At 37.3% G+C, this 14,808-nt stretch overlaps 1 protein-coding gene across 2 annotated transcripts in view; it reads left to right on the top strand.

The window, feature by feature from the left end:
• The window catches only part of LOC150075921 (BMP-binding endothelial regulator protein-like), a 210,069-nt gene that overhangs the window by 51,817 nt on the left and 143,444 nt on the right, over positions 1-14,808 (top strand). For both annotated transcript variants that reach the window (XM_090388034.1, XM_090388033.1), the window contains exon 2: positions 3,752-3,834. In XM_090388034.1, coding sequence (XP_090244160.1) covers positions 3,752-3,834 — 83 coding nt within the window. The remainder of the gene's footprint in view (positions 1-3,751; positions 3,835-14,808) is intronic.

Genomic DNA, 14,808 nt, shown 5'->3' with positions numbered 1-14,808 from the left:
ACTACGTGAAGATTTTTTTTACGAAGTCCACGGAACTAAGGGCTTTCTATAGAAATTTAAATTTGGCGTTGTATTGTATATTTCCGTGCTAAATTAAATTTAATTTATAAGGACATGATTTGGCTAGGGAATAACCAGTAAGCATTTATAAAGCTGTCAGTATGATACGTGAGGAGCATTCCACAAGTTCATATTTCACCAAAGAGTTAGGTATATCCTCTGTGATCTGTGTGGCGCAATCTAAATATTTTAAATCTCACCTCGTTTTTGGGGCGTTATTATATATGCAAAATGCGCCTATTTATTGTCTTCACCATGTCCGTCCTCATTTAATAACTCGGCTTCTAGTGGATGGATATTCATTCAGGAAATTTTATATTTGGGCCTTTTAAAAAGATTTGTTGAGCAATCCAAAATTTCATTAAAATCAAACTAATAGAAATCTGGCAATTATAATTTTTTTCTTCTTTTCTTTATTTATTTTTTTATTTCCAATGGATGGATTTTCATTAAATTTTATATTTCGCTCTGTAGAACGATTTGTCAAGCCTTCCAAAATTTCATTAAAATTGGACCAATAGAAATCCTGCACTTATTTTTTTCATACATATCACATAGCTATTATATTGTTATTGCAGTGCGGAATTAAAGGTACATGCGCAAAAGAAGACAATTTACTAAAACTTCAAAAGCAAGGCAAGTCTTCTTTATTACAATAGACTTTTTTATTGACCATTGAGGAACCCATAGGATTGTTTTTACAGCCGTTTTCCTCTTAGTTATTACCCATTAATGTTCTTTTACAGTGATGACAGAAAGTCTACTTCAACCGGAAAAGAACGAGACGCAAAGGGGTTGCTGGCCTCAATCGCAAATGTTAATCAGTTACAGAAGGATTGTCCAGTAATGGACTGAATGACGTTTTCTTGTTCACATGCTCTTATGTGTGTTTGTGTGTGTGTGTGTGAGCTAACACACAAATATATGGCCATCAAAGAATGCGTCATAATTCCATTAATTTATTATTTATAGTTGTAGGTGATCTTCATCGCTTTGCTATTATGGTTTTGTTTGATTTATGATTTAAGTTTCATTTGCTACAAGAAAACGTAAACTTTTCGAAATTAAGTGGTGTCAGGGTCATGGTAAGTCATATATTACTTTTCTTTTACAATGAACGAATCATTTTATAATGCTCCTTTAAATAAAAACGATGCACAGTACGTATTACTTAGTGTATGTTAATGTTAATGAACGGATGAATTGTAAGTGGTCAAAGACAAAAAGAGATTACAAAATGAAATCTCCATAGCTATTAAGGCGCACGTACAAAAATACACACACTGGTGAAAAAAATACGAACCTGTGTATTAAGACAGTCACAGACAGAAGAAACTGCAAATAAATACGAATAAATGAAAAGAAAACTGTGACGTGTGGTGATAACATGTTGCACGGTTGAATATAAAGACTGCACAGTCTGTTCGAATGCAGTAATATGAAGCCAGAATGGGGAAAATTTGTGCTTTATCAGACTTTACCAGAACCAAGCCCTATATGAAAACAGATGAATTATACACTGGTGTGCAAAATTTAAACACCAGTCAGGTTTTCATCTGTAGCTTCTCATAGGAGTGGCCTGGTTATGGGAAAAGCATACCAAAGGAACCTCGTGAGGTACTGAAATTATTAAGGAAACAACACCGACACAACAACGGAAACAAAACGGTACAAAGGGACTTTATTCAAAAATGGCAACATAGCACTGGCTGCCATGATACAGATGCATCACTGCCAAAGATGGAACAAAGGGAAGATGTGGTCCTCAATAGGAGATATGGCCACCCCTAATGTCGATGCAGGCTTTGCACCGCCTGTCCATAGAACAATGTTGTTGATAAATTCTTGCGGTAACATCGTCCATTCCTCTGTCAGCGCCATCTTCAGCTGGTGAACATTTTATGGTGGGTGTGGACTTGCCGCTAGGCGTCTCCCCAGAGCGTCTCATGTATTCGATGGGATTTAGATCGGCAGAGGAACAGGCAGGCAAATCCATACGAACAATGTCCTCATTTTCCAAAAGTATATCAACAGCTACAGTGTGATGGGGTGTTGCGTTCTCCTCTATAAACACGAATTCGGGGCTAGTGGCACCTCGGAACAGACGCACATGAGGAAGGATTACCTCAGTACAGTAGCGTGCACCGTACTGCCTTTCAGTATGTGGAGTTGTGTACGTCCATCCAAGATAACGCCTCCCCAGACGAGAATACCTCAACCGCTATATCGATCCCTTTCAGTGATGTTTGCGGGGTGATAGCGTGTGCCAACCTCTCGGCAGATTAGCTGACGGCCAGAATCGCTGCTGAGACTGAATCTACTCTCATCAGAAAAGAGTACCAGGTGTGGAGTCACCTGGCCACAGTAAACCGCGATATCCTGTGTCCTGTGCTTCTGTGCAGCTGGTTTGCAATGGATCCCGCTGTCTGATGTTGATCCCTCTTGGCCTGTAGGAGTATATAGCGGTCATCATTGGGCGTTGTTTTTCGTGGACGACCACCACTGGTCCTTCGAACAACTGTACCTGTCGTTCTGAAGGCCGACCACGCACGTGAGACGATGATATGGACGATACCGAACTCTGCAGCCACACTCCTCGCACTTCGACCTTCCTCGAGCTTCCCAATTATTCGACCCCGGGTAAAATCATCTAGATGTTGTCTACTGGCCATTTCGTTGTCTGTAGCACTGTATGAAACCAATCGAACGTCTCTAACAGTCGTGCTCACCATTCGGTAATTTGCACATAACTGCTGAACTGCTGCTGTTATCTGTTTATGTGAGCCCTCTCATTACGATTCAAATTTTTGCATATGCACCAGCTTTCTACTGAACGGCCACAGTTATTCAAATCGCCACAGGCTGTTTCGTTTGATTTTGTGGTCGTAACCTTTAGAAATAGTGTTGGTCCTTAAGTTTTGCACACCAGTGTACCATGCGCAGGGAAATGAAGAAATTGGGTATTGGCATCTGTCTACCTATTCGGAAACCACTTGTTTCAGAGAATAACAGAAAAATCCTCTTGAAGTGGTACCAAGAACGTCGTGATTGAACTGAGGAACAATAGAAAAAAGTCTTGGTCTGTCGAATCACGATACACTGTTTTGCACTGATGGTAAGCAGAGAGTGTGGTGAGAACCTCCCGATGCAACGGACCCTGCTTGCCTTGTTAAGACAACCCCAGCATCTGAAGGTGGTATCATAGTATGAATAATTTTTTTTTTGGCATGGACTGCGTCCGTTGATATTAGTGGAAGGTCGAATGTCATTCAGAAGTACGTGAATTTTGTATCAGATCTACTGCATCCACTAACGTTACACTTTTATTCCGAAGGCGATGGCCACTTGGTAACAAGGCAATAGCGCATCGTGCAAGAATGGTGCGGAACACATGATATGGATTTCCACCATCTTCCCTGGCCCCACTTTCACATGATCTCAAACCTATTGAGAATGTGGCGGATATGTGGGGAGAGATAGATAGATAGATAGAGAGAGAGAGAGAGAGAGAGAGAGATTAGCCATCTTTTGGAAAGGGGGGGGATCACCTGAATCGATACTCTTTATCTCTGAAATGTTTCTGGGTTGAATAAAACTAAAGCAGCTTATCTAAACTTAACAAGTTTGGTAAAATAAATTTAGTAATTAATTTGAACTTTATGTATTATTTATTTATTATTATTTTTTTCAGGGAATGTTATTACATGTGACAACGAAGGTCAAAGAATTACAGTTCCTGAAATATCGGATGAATGTATTTCTTGTTTATGTCAGGTAAAGAGAGCTATTAACTGGAGAAAATTAAATTAAAATACACGTATATCACTTTTTCCACTTAATAAAATTTTTAAATATTTTTAATAATTAATATTTTTTATTTTTAAATATTTTAAATAAATTTTTAAATTTATAATCGCGTAAATTTTTTATGTTATATGTTCATTGCAAATTTAAATATGAATTGATAGGAAATTTATTTATTTGTGAATAAAAAATTTGTCAAAATGTCAGCTATTTATAGACCATCTCAGAGACTTCCGCAGATGGTTATATAAAAGCAGATGGTCACATCTCTGGGATGACAATCATCCTCTGACCATAGATTTAGAGGATGATTGTAAATATGAAAATCAACACAATTATATGGACTATGTAGCTTCAAAGTAAGTTAAAAAATAATAGATATGTAAGATACATGTAAAAGGAAGATTTCCTGCCATCATGGAAGATTCAATCCAGAAATCATACATCTCTGATCCGGGTGACTGCAGGGTGTTTATAAATTATTCACTTGATTATAATGATCAATTAAAATTTCATTGTAATAGATATCTTAAAATGTTTTGCTGCATAAAGATTATCACATATTTTGAGCATCATTGTCACCTCTGAAATCTGGTGACGCCTGTCTAAGTGAATCTCTTAAAGAGAACACAACAGAATACAGTATAACATTAAATATTTGTGTTAGAAGGACCAAGCCACTTACAGCAGAACAGATCACCTCCTTATCTATCACAACACCGTCTTACTACTTGATTCAAAAGGCTAGGAAGGCATAATCGTTGGACTGGAGATCCTGGTATTGTGGCTCTCAAATACACTGATACTAAATAAACTGTCAATATTAACACATTTTTCCTACCTAGTAAAGTAGTCTCCAGGCGCAATTTGCCGATTTTTATAATAGAGGTGTCTATAAATTACACACCTGATTATGAAGCTTGATTAAAATCTTATTGCAATAGGTATTATAAAACGGTTTGTTCCGCAAACCAAAGAATTTCTTATCACACAACCGTACTTCAGTAAATCTCCACATGGGCACTTGATAGCACAATTTCCTTCTCTTTCCTCAGCCAAAAATTCTACTGCAGCCCACTGTTTTTATGTGATTCTTATTACATGTTCACCATTTTTAATTGATATATGCAAATATTTCAAATATCGTATGATTTTCATACACACAATATTTGAAGATCACAGTAAACTCCAATAGGTGACCTACTCTAGACAAGTTCAGTCAGATTCGGGTCCGGAGATGTGGCTATCCGTTCCATCCTAAGGATATCCTCATTTTGAAGAAACTTGTCGATCATGAACTTTCATGAAACTTATAGATCATGAAAGTTCATGAAACTTATAGATCATGAAAGTTCATGATCGATGAAAGTTCTTTTCTTATAGAGGAAGTTCTTTTCTCATTCATGAAACTGAATGATACCATTTATGTCCAGTCCAGTTATTATTCCTTCAGAACCTTTTATAGCAAATGACAAGACGGTGATAGATAAGGAGGTGTGTTTCAAAATATATTGGCTCCTCTGAGAAGGGATCCAAACGTAAGGTCTAAGGATCGTGTCCCTATACTTTTGAGCAGTAAAGGTGTCGCCCTCAAAGATGTAGAGAGAGAGATTAGTCGTGTCGTTAATTATGATGCATAATAAAATCATCACTCCATCTCTTGGTGTCTGCAAAGTAAAATTAGCTTTCCTGTGGAAAAGAATGAGGGATACTCAAATTCTGGTTTGTTTTGCATAGGAACTCCCTTGAGCTGCCTGGCTGTCATTGTCAGTTTAACATTTCGATATTGCGATCAAGGATGTACTCTTGGTTGACCTTTGAAACGTCTTTCCTGTCACCTGAAGTTGTTGCCATAGCCTTTAAATTATCATCCTTGACGCATTTAAAGTCTCACATGAATGAATTGCCCTCATGGGTAACACAATTGGTATTATCACCGTCCTCCCCACACCGGTTGGGGAAGACCTGAGTTTCAATTACAATCAATGACGCGAGGAATTTTTGCCAAATTGTTGTCTTTTTCACAACGTGGTTGAGTTAGTTGGTCTCAAGTGAGGGTAGCATGGCCTTTCGTTCAGAAAACAGAAAATCGACCAGAGAACACACGCAGTTTACAGGCATAAATACATACGGCGCAATATTGTCTAAGTCTCTGATGTGCATAAAATCCTGCAACGACAACAACGAACAAATTGCTACAGTACGAATTTTCTAATTAGCTGGTATAAACCCGTACGGCAATAATTCTAGATCCTTCCAGACGAATGATATTTGTGTGGGTTACCATAGTAGTCTCTCTCTCGTTTGAGGTCAATGGAAAATGGGTGAAGTTAACAACATTACAGGAAGTTTACAGACTAACAAGGTTAGTCTTAGACTTCCTCACTGTATACTGACGCTACAAATACCTGGATGAGAGGGGGAAGCCTAGTGATTGACCTCTAGGAAACATCACGAGCTGATAATTATCCTCTGTCCGAATATACGTACGATAATTTTTCCGTACAGTTTCCATGTAAAAAAAAAAAAAAAAAAACTTACCATTTATTCCAGTTTATTTCTAATTACTTACGCTTTTACTACCCTGCAATAAAAGATTTCGTACGGAGCAATTTGTTCGTGTTGTTCTTGTAGTAGGATTTTAGCAGCATGAGCGACTAAGGTCATATTGCTCCGTATATATTGTCTGTAAATTGCGTGTATTCTGAGACCAGTTTTCTGTTTGCTAGACGAAACACTGAGTTTACCGAAGAAAAAACCATGCTACCCTCTCCTGAGACCGACTAACTCAGCCACGTTGTGATTAGTTCGTGTAAAATGGGTTTTTAAGGTTCTGGTCACTTCAACTTAGGGCTGTTCCGCCATCAATCCTACTCGACGAAGTCCACAGTTCAGAAACTTCCAAACATGAAAGTTTGAAAGTTTCAGAACTGCACATTTTACAGAAAAAGATAACTTGATCATATGAAACTTGTACTTATCAGATTAGAAATGAATTTTCAGTGCACACTTTTCTTGCCCTCTGATTTGCTAGAATTTGAAATGCATGCGCTAGATTTTAAAATCGCATTTTGACATCATATTTATCATTCGATTATGTTTAAAACACAGGACTGTAACGTGACTTAAGTCCGAGATAACACCAGTGTAGTGAAACAGTTAAACAAATCAGTTGCTTTTTTTTCAGAAAGTTCAATACTCTGTTTTGCTTAGCTGCTAACCACTTGTGTGGCCGTTACTGGATTCAGGCCAATGGAAGCTCCATGAATTAAACTGAATGAAGTCCTCCCTAAAAGTAAAAAAAAAAAAATAAAACGATTTCTATGTGAAGGATCTCATTACTTTCAATCGAGTCAAAGGTCAAAGACCTCCATAACCCCACCTTTAAACCGGCATTTAATCTGCTGATAAAATGGCATTCATAAAGATTTTCAATAAAGAGACTCAGTTTCCCGGCTCTTATAATATTGCGTTGATGGAAATATGGGAGATTATTTCAAGTATTAATTTAGGGCCATGGATTGTAGACTAGCAGGAACTGACTATCTTTATTACAGGTCACGTAGTTGGTGAATGGGAAGCATGTAAACAGTCAATGGGTGGTTAGCCAGTTACGTAGCTAGCATACGACAACTGCTAGGCGCTCCAGGGTCTCACAAGGTTCTGCATGCAATTCACAGAAGTATGAAGGAATTCTCTCATCAGACAGGTATGAAGTTTTCACGCGAAATTATGTGGCTACTGGCAATGATCGGAGTGAATTCCTTACCCTTTTCTCAATAGTCCGTTTACTCCATAATCGGAAGTAAATGGACCTTCTCTCTCTTGTTTATTTTCCGGATCATCATTAGAATTACATCCCCAAAAATGTTTCAAACAGGAAAGTGCTAATTTAGTAGTAGCAGAAGGTTCGGTTATTTATATGGCATTAATATATTTTTTTAGATATTTATGCATGTCCGATTATATCTTTCAAGATTAAGGTCAATATGATATGTAGTTGAGTTTTAATATGACCAAGGTTGAGTAGCTGGGAGGGCATTATAGTAATAAATCACGATTGTGGCAGCTAAATGTATCTGAAGTGGTCAAGGATGAAACCTGAATCCAAAAGGTCACTTCTTAGAGGTCCTCATGACGAATGATACTCTACCTCAACAGTGACGTCGAAAATACTTTGTAGCTTAGTTTTGTTAATGTTTTTCTTTTTGAATTGCTTGAAGGATCGATTTAAAGCTGAAGTTATAACAATTAAAAATATTTAATAGAATGCTCAATAGTACATGACAATGTACGTGTTTTCAAACCATACTGTTTAAACTACATGGTTCTATTTTTCTAGGTAAAAGTATGGATTTATCACCGATTGATCTACAAATTTATTTCATATTAAAATTAAATATATTGTAGCTGAAGATTAAAATCGTAGAGAAATTTTAAAATACAATTTGAAAACCTACACAGGTGGTGTTTGTGTCGCATCAGAAGATTGTTAATTATGGCAATTGTATTTCTTTGCTAATTCACTCATTGTCGAATTCTTTCATTCTGCTTTGCTGAATGGCTTGGATTTCTTTTTATGCGTGAACTTTACAATGTATCCATAAAAAAAAAAAAAAAAAAGAATTCGGTGCAATAAAATCATGTGATCTAGAAAGAAAGGAACGAGACCATTCTTGGCTGGCGGGCCGGATGCGGCCCGCGACAAAATTTTTGTGGCCCGCGATGCCCAGAAATAAAATGTTAAAGTAAACAATTAAAAAGTACCTATTTATAATTCTAGAATATAAGGATTAAAAAACTTCTGTAATAAATATAACAATAATCATTTTAATTGATAATAATTAAAAAAAAAAGACTGGATCGATGTAGCCTTGATTAGAAAGAACTAAAAATATAAATAGTAATTTCAAATGAATCAAGATTGAAATTATTATCTTTAAATAACATTGTAACTTTTTAGTTTATTTCTTTAAAAATAAAAGAGTTACATTTTATTTTTTTAAATATTTTTTAAATAGAGAAATCTTAATCTAAATTTCTTTTACATTTAAACTAATATTACAAATGCAGCGTTTTTTATAATTTTATTGAAAAGATACTCCATTCGTACTAGTTTCTTTGTCGGGATCTGTTGTGTTGTGTGCGTTTTGTTTGCTCTCTATAATTTAACAAATACCTAAGTAATCGTTTTTTTAATTTTAATTTCAACTATAGAATTTATATAGAAAATGTTACTTTCAACACCAGTCAAGAAAAGAAAAATTGATAACGAGGGAAGAAAATTCCAAGAAAAGTGGGAGCTGAACTATTTTTGTATGGAAGTGAACAGTAAAATTACACGCTTAATTTGTAAGGAAAATATTAGTGTTGCTAAAGAATACAACATTAAGCGGTATTATAACTCTAATCATAAGGAACAATATTCGGGCTTCGAAGGAAAAATAAGAGAAGTAAAATTAAAAACAATGAAGAAAACACTTCATAGTCAACAACAAGTTACAAAATTCATGAAAACTAATGAATCAGTAGTAAGAGTAAGTTACGAAATAAGATATTTGTTAGCAAAACGTTCAAAATCGTTCACGGATGGTTCGTTAATTATAGAATGTATGATAAAAGCAGCTGAAATTGTCTGTCCTGAAAAAGTGCAATCATTTCGCGATATTTCATTATCAAGAAATACAGTGGTAGAGAGAATTAGCGAAATTGCAGATAACATCAGTTCACAACTACAGGATTTATCTACAGAAATCTTGTTCTTTTCAGTTGCGATTGATGGAAGTACAGATATACGAGATGTTGCTCAAGTTGCTGTATTTTTTCGTGGTTGCGATAATAACACGAGGATCATCGAAGAATTGTTGGAAGTTATCCCTCTTCTTGGAACTACGACTGGCGAAGATATTTTTGCCGCTGTGTGGAGCATTTTAGAAAAGTGTAAGCTTCCACTTGACAGACTTGTGTCTGTAACAACCGACGGTGCTAAATCAATGACAAGGGACAAGGGGACAAGGTATTCTTGTATTGATTGCGGCCTCCAGGGTTACCCCTATATATCGCTGTAGCATCTGTAGGTTATTTATAGCCGGCAAGTATGTGTAAGTGTGTGTATGTAAGTATATATGTGTGTTGTGATGGTTGTTGTTTGCCGGCCCTGGAGTCTTAGCAGCCGGGAGGCAGGGAGCAAGCAACCTGCGTCCCGACTCCCGTCCCTAGCCACGTGGAGGCGCTCCAGGAACTATCTAAATTACACTAAGTGGGATTCCAACAAGTGGAATCCCGGTTATAATAAATAAGGAATAGGGAGCTAAATCAGTGACAGGTGAAAATCGAGGATTTGTGTCAAAATTGATTAGAAAATTACAAGCTGAGTACTCAGATAAACCGAAAACCATGGCTGTCCACTGCCTTATTCATCAACAAGTTCTGCGTTTAAAAATATTAAAAATGGACGATGTATTGAAAACAGTAACAAAAACAATCAACTTTATTCGAGCGAGAGCACTCAACCATCGGCAATTTACTTCTCTTCTTAAAGATTTAGAATATGAGTTCGACGATCTTCCTTATTATACAGAAGTTCGAGGGTTACCATGCCACAAAGTTTTAAAGAGATTTTATATGCTTTTGGAGGAAATAACAGTTTTTTTTTTTTTTTAATGAAAAATGAAAATGTATCAGTTATAAAAAATCCTTTGTGGATTAAGGATTTGGCATTTTTAATTGATATTACAAGCCACCTCAGTAATCTTAACATTTCATTGCAAGGCAAAAATAAGTTAATAACGAACGTGTACGACGCAATAGCAAGTTTTGTACAAAAACTAACGTTGTTTAAAAATCATTTAAAAAAAGACGTTTTGACCCATTTTCCTACTTGTGAGCAGTTAAAAACACAAAATCAAAATTGCACTTTCTCACAATATTGTGACAAAATTGAGGAAATCAAAAACGAATTCAATAAGCGTTTTAATGATTTTAAAGAGTTTAAGATATGTTTTCTCTTTTTGTTGGACCTTTTTCATTTGAAATCGAAAAAGCTCCCACTTTGATTCAACTGGAATTAATTGATTTCCAAAATGATTCATTTTTGAAAGACAAATGTCGAGAAGTAGGAATTCCAAAAATATATTCTTACTTAGGTGAAAAATACCTGGAAATTAAAAAGTTTGCTGCGCAAATTATGCGCTACTTTGGAAGTACATACTTATGCGAGCAATTATTTTCATGTATGAAATTAAATAAAACGGCGTATAGATCGAGATTGACAGATAAACATCTTTCCAACATACTGAAAATTGTATGTTCCCAGTCTTTGACTCCTGATGTTGAAAAACTAGTAGGGGGTAAACGCTGGCAGTTTTCCGGGAGAACAAATTAATTATTTTCATAAATATATTGAATATTTAATTTTTAAATAAAAATAATAATATAACAATTATATATACTAAAACCAAAGGAGCTCAAGGCAGCCAAAGTAACACACCTCTATTAGTTACAATTTATTAGGAAACGTTTCGGAAATTGTTATTGTTACAAAATCCATCTTCAGTCTTTGTAGCAATTTCCGAAACGTTTCCTAATAAATTGTAACTAATAGAGGTGTGTTACTTTGGCTGCCTTGCGCTCCTTTGGTTACCAGTTCATCAACAGCCACTTTACTCCCATTTCTTCCCTATACATACTAAATTCTAAATTATTTGTATTCTGTAGATCTGAATAAAAATTTAAATGTTAATTACATACGAGTTTTAATTATCCTGATTATGCTACTGAATCCTGAATCAATATATAATATTTAAGAAAATTTTATGCAGCCCGCGAAAATCATACCATCACACAAAATGGCCCGCGACAGAAATGAGTTTGACACACCTGCTCTAGGCCACTTAGTTGTCCATCTTTCCTTCTTCTTCTCGTTTGGTCTGGAAGGTTTGGGTTCGATTCAGTCGACGTTGGAGGAATTTCTAAAGTTCTGTTCAATCGAGGCCGTCGTTAGCCAATCTCGGACGCAAGGAGTAGGGTTTTCTTCCGTGAATTCCTTGAATTTATTCAGTTTTTTTAGCTTCCATAACGTGAAAATCGACCTTTGAACAGATGCTTCTACAAACAGCTACACATGCGGATATGAGCGACAAGCTCGAGTTCTGTTAAATAATAAAATTTAATTTTAAATATTATAGAATTTGCGCTTCAAATCGAATTGAATCATATCAAATTTGAAGAATGATTCTATAGCATTTCGATTGTCTTCAGACACTCAAAATGCCATAGAATGCGATTTGACGATAGTATGATCTGTTCTTGTAATCTGTACGTTTCAAATTCTGTACAGGTTGAAGTTTATATGGGACAGTTGAAGATACTAGTTCAAGTTTCTCCTGACACATGTTCTGTTGATATTTGGCTCTGCTAAGTATTGTATGCATGTTTTACACTAAAAGGACAGAATTCATGGGATATCTGGTTCCTAGCTAACGCGACGCTGTCACCCCTCTTGCTAGTGGACAACCCACCGCTTGGCAGGTACAGTATATAGGTACACTGTATCACTACATTCACGTAGACGTAATTCGATGTCAGTATGGATAAACGTCGTGAGTTAACCGACTTGACAGATGACAGTGGGTGCCTGACGCATGGGTCACTCTATCGCGGAGGAGGTACAGAAATTGCACTATCTCCGTTCGACAGTATCAAGAGTGTATCGGGAATACGCCATTTCTGGAGTAGCATCTCATCGTGGACAGCGCTGTGGGATGTGACGAAGAGGGATGTGGCCGCTGATCATTATTCTGCCACACGCGAGAACACCACCTACACCGTAAGTGTTCCTTTCCCTGATGTTAGACGGACGGTACCGCATTCCTCGTCTCTAGATGAAATAACCTCTAAAATCTGTTTGTAGGCTAAAATGAGACTCATCAGAGAACAGAACTGTACTTCATTTGTCAGGGCTCCAAGTCACATGTTCATTGATCCAGTTTCGACGAGCTCTGCGGTGGTTTGGGGTTAATGGGACAAATAATAATAAAAAAAAATAAATGTCACACTAGGGCCACCCGGAATATCACTACATCTGCCAAATGTATTATGTTCGTGAATTGCGTGTGTTCTCTGGTCGATTTAAAAGCCCTGAAATGTCCTGTTTGCTGGACGAAAAACGCGAGTTTCCAGGACGGGAAAAACCTATCTGTCTATGCCTGAGACCGAGTAACTCAGCGACAGAGTGAAAAAAAAAAAAAAAAACCCATAAAAGGTGCTCGTGTTTACTGACGGGATTCGAACTCGGACCCTTCCACCCAGTATGAGAAGGATAGTGACAGTGCCACTGTGCAACACAGTCCAGTTGGAAATGTTTTTACTTGTAGCCGCAGCAACCTCAAGAGAGTTGATGACAAGACATCATATGGTTCTTGTCATCAACTGTCTTTTGACTGTTAGAGCCAGATAGCGGTCTGTTCTGATTGACGTAGCCCTCGAGTGACCTTATCCAGATCTTCTTGTAATGGTTTCTGTCTCCTGAAACTGCTTCTATAAAAAAAAAAAAAACTAAAACACTCTTTCATTAGGGTCACCTGGAAAGTTATTTCAACTATCCATCTGTATTGTGTCTGTAAATTACGTGTGTTCTCTGGTCGATTTGCCTGCTTTTCTGGACGAAAAACCTGAGTTTCCTGAGATAAAAAAACCTTACTGTCTATGCCTGAGGCCGAATAACTCAGCCACAGAATGAAAAAAAGCCTATAAAAGATCAACGCATCATCGATGGGATTCGAATCCAGCCTTTTCCATCCAGTGTGGGAAGGACGGTGACAAAAAACCAAATTATGATATTAGGGCACCGTAAATGATTACATCTTCCCATATATTTATTTTGTCTGTAAATTGCGTGTGTTCTCTGGTCGATTTGCCTGTTTTGCTGGACGAAGAAACCCGATTCTGGAAAAAAAAAATTGCTATCTACGCCTGAGACCGACTAACTCAGCCATGGAGTGAAAAAAGCCCATTAAAGTTCCTCTCGTCATCGACGGGATTCGAACCCAGACCTTTTCCACCTGGTGTGGGGAGGACGGTGACAAAAAAAAAAAAAAACAAACTATTATTTTTAAGCCACCCGTATAATGAAATTCATCTGCCGTGCTGTGTATCTTATGTATGTTAATTTGCGTCTGTTCTATGGTAGATTTGTCTGTTTTGCTGGACGAAAAACCTCAGTTTGGAGGACAGTGACAAAAAACCCGAAACTATTATATTAGGCCACCCGAATATTTAAATTCATCTGGCTTGCATTGTGTATTATCTACGCCTGAGACCGACTAACTCAGCCACGGAGTGAAAAAAATCCCATTAAATTTCCCCCCGTCATCGACGGGATTCGAACCCGGGCCTTTTCCACCCGGTGTGGGGAGGACGGTGACGATACCACTGTGCTACCGCGCAGACGGAGGATGGTGTTATAGTGTGCATAGTGTTAGGGTCGGGCGCCACCTGTGGTTTCCCACATCTGCGCCATATGTACACTATGAAGAAATACAGTACACTGTAAATGCCAGAAAAAAGTGTAGTGTGTTGAATGTGTAGTATTGTGTTTGGTTCTGTTGTGTGTTCTGGCAATAAAATGAGCGAATTCGAACTGCTGGTTAAAACAAGTAACGCGGACATAATAGGGCTTACAGAGACGTGGTGCCACCCGGAAATAGGGGATGATGAGTTTCAGTACGGCTTGTATAATGTATTTAGGAAGGATAGAGTAGATAGAAGGGGTGGTGGGGTTATGCTTCTTATCAGAAGCAGCCTGAGTGCGACGATAGCTTTCCCGGATTCAGACATTTCACATGCTAGTATAGAGTCTGTATGGTGTGAGATAGTTGGAAACAAAGGTACAATGCGAGTAGGAGTAATCTACAGACCAGGTGATTGTGAAGACTATGACAAAAG

Source organism: Mastigoproctus giganteus, chromosome 13, assembly GCF_048544385.1.
Source record: "Mastigoproctus giganteus isolate SK-2022 chromosome 13, ASM4854438v1, whole genome shotgun sequence".
Taxonomy (NCBI): Eukaryota; Metazoa; Arthropoda; class Arachnida; order Uropygi; family Thelyphonidae; genus Mastigoproctus; species Mastigoproctus giganteus.
The sequence above is the reverse complement of the archived record's forward strand: the minus strand, read 5'-3'. Positions and strand labels throughout refer to the sequence as shown.